This window comes from Sturnira hondurensis, unplaced genomic scaffold, assembly GCF_014824575.4.
Source record: "Sturnira hondurensis isolate 20B ecotype Veracruz unplaced genomic scaffold, ASM1482457v3 Scaffold0006496, whole genome shotgun sequence".
NCBI lineage: Eukaryota > Metazoa > Chordata > Mammalia > Chiroptera > Phyllostomidae > Sturnira > Sturnira hondurensis.
The window spans coordinates 17,242,633-17,250,799 of record NW_028079127.1 but is presented as its reverse complement, the minus strand read 5'-3'; the positions used below and the strand labels follow the sequence as shown (position 1 = coordinate 17,250,799).

Here is an 8,167-nt window from a genome sequence, read left to right as displayed (position 1 = left end):
CCATCCAGTCTCGGCTATGGCTGCCTTCCAATAAATTGTCATTTATAAAGAACAGAGCGTAAGCCAGATGCATGGAGCATAGTTATATACTACAAGAGCATTTTTAATTTATTTTTTGGAGAGGGGAAGGGAGGGGGAAAGAGAGGGAGAGAAGCATCAATGTGTGGTTCTCTTTTGTGTGTCCTGCACTGGGGACCTGGCCTGCAACCCAGGCCTGTGCCCTGACTGGGAATTGAACCTGCGACCTTTTGATTTGCAACCCAGCACTCAATCCACTGAGCCACACCAGCCAGGGGTAAAAGCATTTTCTGAAATGTGACATCCAAGTTTAACTGGATTTAGTTGTGCATATAGGCCCCACAGACCCTGTCCCAGGTGACTAGCGGCGCGCCCTGCAGTCAGAGCCAGAGTCTACAAGCTCCTTTCCCAGGGGAGGCTGCTGCCTGTCCCTTGCAAGGGAGTCCTCTCGGGACACCCAGAGATGGGTGCTAGATCCTTGACTTTAACAGGCTAACTCCTCAAATCACGTGGTCGGCCAAAAAGGCTGTTGAGTTTTTTCCATGTTGTCTGTGACTTCATTTGAAACGGTTTTGTTAGATTGTATCACGACAGCTGTCCTATCAGCTGTGTGTTTAAAAAACTTATTAAAATCGGTGAACTTCTGTGCAGCTATTTTCCTGTTGAAGATGGAAGAAAATAGGCACCATTGTTGGCATATGATGCTGTATTATTTCAAGGAAGGTAAAGCCCAACTGAAATGCAAAGAAAGATTTGTGCGGTGTGTGGAGGAGGTGCTGTGACTGGTCAGACCTGTCAGAAGTGGTTTGTGAAGTTTCGTCCTGGAGATTCCTTGTGGACGATGCTCCGCGGTCGGGCAGTCCAGGTGAAGTTGCCAGTGATCAAATCGAGACGTTAACTGGGAACAATCCACGCTCTTCCAGGCGGGAGATCGCTGACACCGTCAAAATATCCAAATCTATAGAGTTGTTGGTGAAAAAGAATAACGTGTCTTTCATTTTATGGAGAATACTGAGCGGGCTCTCTGGCCGCCCTGTGGACTGCAAGGAGAGGAGAACACGGCCCACTCCCGCTTGTCTGCGGTAACGGAGAGCAGTGTGGCGGTGTGCCAGCTTCGCTGGCCAGTGGGCCAGTCACCTGTGAAATGGCACCATCAGTGGGCAGCCGTTGCTGTTTGCGGACGTCTTGTGACTCACGTTCTTCCAGCACGTCTGCAACCAGGCAGGCTCCGTAGGGGACCTGGGGGTCAGTGAGGGCCGTGCACGGCTCCCCGGTGTCAGTAGCCACACCGTCACACTGTCCCAAGGTAGAAGCTTAGGGCGGTTCCCTCGTCACGGGCTGGGGGGTTTCTCTGCTCACCTGGACACGCAGGGCATCGCCCCCACCGTCCGCTCCCAGGGGAGCGAGCCGCGTTGCAGGAGTCGCCGTGGCCGCCTCGACTCGGACCCCGAGACGACCCAGTTACCGGCAGAGCGGTCTTTCCTGCTGGGCGTTCACTCCACCCAGGACCAAAGGCCACGAAGGGCTGGGGGCGGCACCTGACCAGGTTGAACAAGCCAAGGGGCCCTTTCCAGTCTCAGTTCAGGCCACCTGAATGCACCCAGGGCCCTGGTGGGAGGGCCCTTGGGTGACCGGGCTTAGAAAGTCTGTCGCCTAGACCTTCCCAGTGGCCACTCCCACCTTCCGGAAACAGCCTCTCAATTTCCCTCTGGCCGACAACCCCTCCCCTGGGAGTGCAGGCTTGGCCGTGAGGCAAATGGGCTGAGCTGTCCCTTCTGGGAATTTGGGTGTTGAGCAGAATGGCATTGAGACTGCAAACAGCCGATTTACCCGCACCAACATGCCCGGAAAGGCTTTCCCAAGTCCCTGTGATACAGGGTGCAGCCAAGAGGGGCCCCCCCCCAAAAAGATTTGGAATGGTGTCTAGAACTCAGAGTATATAGGCGTATTGGAGAGACATATAAGAGGGGGGACTCCCCCCTCCCCCACAGGTGTGAGTCGGGGGAAGGGACACATGGAGCAGGAACATGCAGGGCTGATTTGTACAGTCACAGCCTTGCAGCTAATCCATGGCCTGGTCATTTAACATATCTACAGCCTTTGGCGGGTCACTTGGACATGTAAATGGCGGTGGCCAGGCTTGGAGCCAGGGGGATGAAGTCACTTCCCCGCCTAAGATGTAACTGGGGGGCAGGTCCCCCGAGTTACAGCGCCTGTGTGGGAACTTGGAGAAGATTGGCTCTAGGACATGGGGCCGTACCTGCCCACACTCACGATGGCAGCCCGGTAAACTTGGAATAATACAGGAATGCTGGCAGGTGTGACTGATCGTGGGAGGAGTCGGAAATAGGGGTACAGAGGAAGACTGGCACGGGGATTTAAACCCAGACACGGCAGCCATTGGGGGAGAGCCACATGGTTTCAGCAGAGTAAGGGTCCCCTCTTGGCCAGGTGAAGGAAAGAGCCATGCGGTTTTAGGCAGAGTGAGGACCCCCTCTTGGCGAGGTGAAAGGGAACACCACGCAGCTTTGCCAGAATGGAGATCCCTGCGGCCAGGTGAAGAAGAAAGACATGCGCTTTTGGTGGAGTGCAGACCCCTGCAGCTTCGGTAGAAGAGGCCCACGAGGCTTTGGGGTGGCCCCTTTGGCCGAGTGGCCTGGAAAGCAGGAGAGACTTTGCCTGGAAAAATGGGTACAAAGAACTCTTGCCAGTGGACTGAGAGAAGGTGCCACATGACTTTGGATTAATTGGAGGTCCTGCCTGGATGGCAACACAGCTGACGGTACCAGCAGCGTGGAAAAATGGACGTGTGCTCTTTTTCCTGAGTTAAGGTACCCGGAGTTAGGACAGGGGGAGAAGGGACTGCTGTGTGCGGAGGTGGATGCCCTAAAGGACTTTGATATTTCAATGAAGACGTTAGGTCTGTACAACATTAAATAAACCTTTCCTTTCCTTCCCCAAATCCCTGGCATTGAGAGATGTCTTTCCAATTGGCGACAGACGACCGGGCCCAGTAGGGGGTCCGGACTGTATTAGTATGCCATCCTCTGGAGTCCGGGGCCCTGGTGTATCTGTTCTGTAACAGTTTTTTTTTGGCATCCCTGGGTGGGCCAAATATTACCCCCTTGGACCCCTGTACGGTAACACCTGCGCCTGCACGCTCAGAGTGGCCCGGTCTGTATTCTCGCTCTCGCCCGGGCTCGGTGGCCCAGCACGTGGTTGGACCTGCCTCATCCTTTTCCTTGGTTGGAGTCGGCCAGGGTTGCCTTCGGGGAACCCAGCCTGCCTGGACCAGCAACCACGTGGCTGCAGGGCTCCCCGGGGCCGTTTCTAAAGTGTCTCCAGCCCTGTCCGCTCACCCAGGGCCGGAGTTGTCAGACCTCGGAGCTGGCAGACTTGAGGACTTTCCAAGGCCTGCAGTTACGAGCCGGGCCTGCTAAGGCTCCCGCCACTTCACAGAGGGAGCGCAGGCTTCCCCGTTGGTGCGCACCGTGGGCAACCGAGGCAAAACGCTACTTCAGAGACCCTTTCAATCAATTCATCAATGATTATTTATTGCAAGGCACTGTGCTAGGCGCTGCAGAGCACATGGAAGACAGACCGGTGTCCCTGCCCCTAAGGAGCTTACAATCTAGTGGGGGGACGAGGCAAACACACAGGACAGGGGGTCACGACACAGGCGTTGAGTGAGAACCCGAGGCCACAGCATCAGAACTTCCCGACTGGCACCCGACTGCCCGCCCTGCATGGGACTGACGGGGCCTGATGGGGCTGGCAGCTGGTTCAGAGGGGCAGTGAGCGTGGGAGGGCTTCACGGCCAAGGACCCTCGGGATCTGGGGGCAGGGGAGGGTCACTGCAGGAAGGGACAGCGGTGGGACCCAAAGGCACGGAGGTGTGACGGGAAGCAAGCAGTGTCTGGGGGGCCAGGGAGGGCTCTGTGCGGCTGGGGCCGGGCTCATTGGTTAACTGATTTAAAGGGGCCTTACAGGCTCACACTTACATTTTGTCCTTTTCACGACAGGGGGGCAGGGACACCTTCAGACAGCAGGCACCCTTAGGTCAGATGCACCAGAGGCCGGGCTCCCCAAGGGGAAGGGGTTGAGGTCGGTCTTTGGGACACTTAGTCGTGGATCTGACTGGGTGTCTGTGGGGTCGTCTCGGGCGGGGGCAGCTTCGGGCTACTGGGCGTCGGGCCCAGGACGGAGACGTGGGAGCCCCTCCGCAGTCTCATGGTGTCACGCTGTCACCAGCACGAGGGTGGGCTAACTGGTCCCTGGCTGGAAGAACGCTCCCAAAAGACACGGATTGTTACAAACGACAGACTATTTATTAACAACACCTTTAGAAAAAGATTACATGTGCTCGCTAAACCACTGGAGAGTGTCACTGACACTGGGGTGGGGGCTGCCCAGGGGTCTTTGTCTCCACCGCCTCCTCATTTTGTGGGGGGTGTGAGAGAGAGGGGGGGAGGGGTTTTAACTGTTGCTTTACCGTAGAAGCCGCCGTATCAAACTGAGGAGGGGCCGCCGTTTGAAACACTGGCGACGTTCTTCCTGTCACCACCCTAGCTTTTGTCCAGTTGGGGTCCTGATTATGAGTTAACTGGACAGACAGAGCTCGGAGGTGGGAAAGTTAACCTGGGCTGCGAGAAGGAAGAGTGACAAGTCACAGGCAAACTGAGCTCCGAGAGAGCAGAAGCGTGGCCGCGTGGCCACGTGCGCAGACCCGTGTGGAAGACGTCCTGGCCTTTCAGGTCCGCGGGTGCCAGCCGCACCCCCCCCCCCGCCCGTAACAAACTTCACTCTCGTAAGCAGGTGGCTCTGCCGACGCCGTCGCTCTCCAACGTGCGATGCTCCAGACTTAGAAGGTGAAGTTTACAAAGCGTCTAGGCTACCTACCGCAGAACAGGAGAGCCACCGAGGTACCGCACAGCCGTGCCGAAGACCTTGTCCAGAGTCTGGGACAGATTCTCGGCAGCAGCTACTCGCCGAAAGAGGGGAAATCTGCCACCCCCCAGGTGTGATTTGGACTCCAAAGAAGGGCTCTGTCATTCAAGAGATACATACACTCTACATGAGAAATCCTGGGAAGAAGTCACGAACCCGTGAACAGAGAACCACCTTTGCTTTTAAAATGTATGTCAAACAGGTACATTTAAAGAGAGTAGAGTCACCTTCCAGCCCCTGAAAGAATCGGGTGACTAGCGTGACATCCGGGCTGTGTCATCGCGGGCCCTCCAGAAGGACGCCCGAGACAGCGCTACTGTGGAGACAAGGCAGCGCAGAGAGCGGGTCTCACCGTGCGCCACGGGGCGCCTCTCGGGCAGCCCTTTCGGTCTGAACTCGCAGTACCCCCGAAACTGTCTCCAGTTGCACCACAAAATCCACACGGGGGCGGGAAGACCTGGTGTCCGCTGTGTGCGAGGACCCGGCCCAGCGCCGGCCGGCCTGAGTGTCACTCTCAGCCCGCCCACCAGGAGCCCAGAGCAGAGCGGCCCCGCCACCTGCCCCCTCCGCGTGACGTGGGGCCAGGCGTTTGCAATTTCGTCATCAAGGCGAGCCGCACTCTGTCTCTGAAGGAAACGTTCTCAAACCATAACTATGTGACTGGTGCCCATTGCATTTTATAGCAGAGGAAAAAATTAATATCTACATTTCATGTTAACTTTAAAAAATTCTATAAAACACTAACTATATAATAAAAATATGCATATAAGGACATATGTAAACCGCTTTGGTAACATCGTATCACGGATGTCTTCAGTGCATTGCCGCGTGTTCCGCGACCCCGCGTGTCCCTCGACCCCGCGGGCGAAGCTCAGTGCGCTCCCAGGAGGTTCTGTAGACGGCCATTCCTAGAGAAGCAAGAAACATTTTCCCCCGGTAATCAGACGGACTCAACAACAACATCACTCAGCACTGGGCGTTCCCAAAGCCACCAGCTCAGTGTCGCTGTGTCGTGGCCGGCGCCGCCGCAGCGTCCGTCATAAGCTGGACCTGGCCGTGAGCGACAGCATGATGGTGCTGAGCGCGGACAGCGCGCAGGCGTTGGAGGTGGAGGGGCCCGCGCCCCGGGCGTAGGCATCTGCGGAGAGAGAAGGCGGCCACTCAACAGCGCCGCCCCCTGGCCGCCGCGGGAAGCGAGGCCAAGTGGCTTCGGAAGGGGCAGCGGGAGGGAACCGGAGGGGACTGGTGGAAGCTACAGGGAACGGCCGCCGCGTTAGGGCGTGAGCACCAGCCCCTCGGCGTCTAGTGAGGGCTTCGTGGGTGCTCCGCTGTGGCTTGGCCCTTCCCGCACCTGGACAAAAGCCTGAGGGACCCTTCGCAGAGGGGACGGAACCCAGGACTCTGGGCAGGGTTTTGTCCACGAGCGAACGTTCCATCTCCCCACTGACGGCCTGCAATGTCCACCCCAGCCTTTTCATCACATGCAACGGCCATGGAGAAACCACACGTACTTTCTAGCAACCAGCACAGCTGTCTAGTTCCAGAATGTTCCTGTCACCCCAGGTGGAACCCGGTGCCCATCGGGCCACAGCGCCCCCACGGGCCGGCCCCTGCCAGCCAGGACTCTGTCTCGGAATTTGCCTATTCTGTGTTTTTTCAGATAAATGAAACCACTCAACAACAAAAACCATGCTGCTGGCTGAGATATTTGCAAACGTAGCGTTTGAAAAACAGGAACGACTGTATTTGCTCCAAACACCTACGGGGTGGGCAAGCATGGGCTTACGGGGGTTCCTAGGTAGAAGAAGGTGACAGGAACAAGTGACAAGGATAACCCTGACACGTGCGCACAACTGTGGACGCACTTTTGCCCACAGGATTCCCACGGGCTGCTCCATGGGACAAAGATCATCGTGGCTGTCACATGTGTGCATTTATGTCCACGTGTCACGTGCACCCCTCCAAGTTAAGAGCGTCGAGCCTCAGTATTTCCAGCCAGAGACGCTGTGTTACACTGTGTCACTAGAGTGCCCGTCTGTCAAGCCCTCCACTTGTCCCTCCTGACAGAGTCACGCTCTCAACGCTCTGGGCTGCGCTCTGAGTGCCTGCAGAGTGACCCCGGGACCCCACCAGGGCTGCCAACCCAGGGCTGCTGCAGCCTGGCTCTCTGATAGGTCACAGATGGCATCAGTCACCTCTAGTCAGGCTGCCTCTTGCAGGAAACTGCCTGTGACCAGCAGACGTCCGCGGCCGGGGGTGGGGTGGGGTGGGGGGAGGACGGCGTGGTCTGCCTTTGCAGTGCGTCTCTCCCTGAGCCTGAGTCCTCGGCAGCCCAGACCCACTGTGGGGCCCCTGGGAGAGGCGGGCGGGGGTGAGTCCTTACTTGTCCTCTTTGGGATTCGGATCTGTGCGCTGGCGCTGCCGTCCCCTCCGTCACTGAAGGGCTTGACCTCCACGATGCAGTCCTCGTCCAGCGGCAGGGTGAGCTCCACCGACGTCCCGTTTGTCTCGATGACGGACGTGCCGCTGCGCCTGCTCCACCTGTACAGGACCTGCCGACACGGAGGCGCAGGCGTCACCTGCTGTCCTCGCTGGGCCCAGCGGAGGGCAGAGCACGCTGCCGTGTTCCTCGCTGGGCCCGGCCCCGCTCAGCGATGTGGGGGCTGTCGGGCTGCCCGCTCGCACCGGGGAGGCGCAGGTGTACAGGGCCTGGCTGCGGCCACCCTCCCCTTCCTGCAGGAGGAGGGTTTGGGGAGGCCACAGTGAGGGGCCGGGGTATGAGGCCACCATGTGCTGTGCGGCCTCGCCACCTCGGGGGGGCCCGGGGAGCACCCTCAGAAAAGCCAGCCCCTCTCTGAGGACATCCGGTGCTCACTGACACTGGAGGGGCCCCGGGATCAGAACAGACCTGCCTGCTGTGTGACCATGGTCCACCTAACTGTACGGCCTGGGGCGTCGTTTCCCTCATCTGTGACAGGGACAGTAGCGGCCACCTCTCAGGGGGTTTTCAGGATGCCACGGAGGGGCTGCCATGAGGGCCTGGCTCAAGGGCCATGTGGCACGTGGTCCTTGGAAGGCGCAACATGAATGGCAGATGGAAACGTGCCCAGGAGAGGCCGCGGCGCAGGGCAGGGGACGGGCTGCCAGCACTAGGACCCTCTGGGGACAGGACACGTCCGCCCCCGGGGCGGGTCTCTGAGAG

General features: G+C 58.3%; 1 protein-coding gene across 4 annotated transcripts in view; it reads right to left on the bottom strand.

The window, feature by feature from the left end:
* Positions 1–3,551: 3,551 nt before the first annotated feature.
* The window catches only part of LOC118989399 (contactin-4), a 398,190-nt gene continuing 393,574 nt past the window's right edge, over positions 3,552–8,167 (bottom strand). For all 4 annotated transcript variants that reach the window (XM_037049533.1, XM_037049532.1, XM_037049534.1 and 1 more), the window contains 2 exons: positions 7,349–7,517; positions 3,552–6,103 (listed from right to left, as the gene is read on the bottom strand). In XM_037049533.1, coding sequence (XP_036905428.1) covers positions 6,003–6,103; positions 7,349–7,517 — 270 coding nt within the window. In that variant the 3' untranslated portion in view covers positions 3,552–6,002. The remainder of the gene's footprint in view (positions 6,104–7,348; positions 7,518–8,167) is intronic.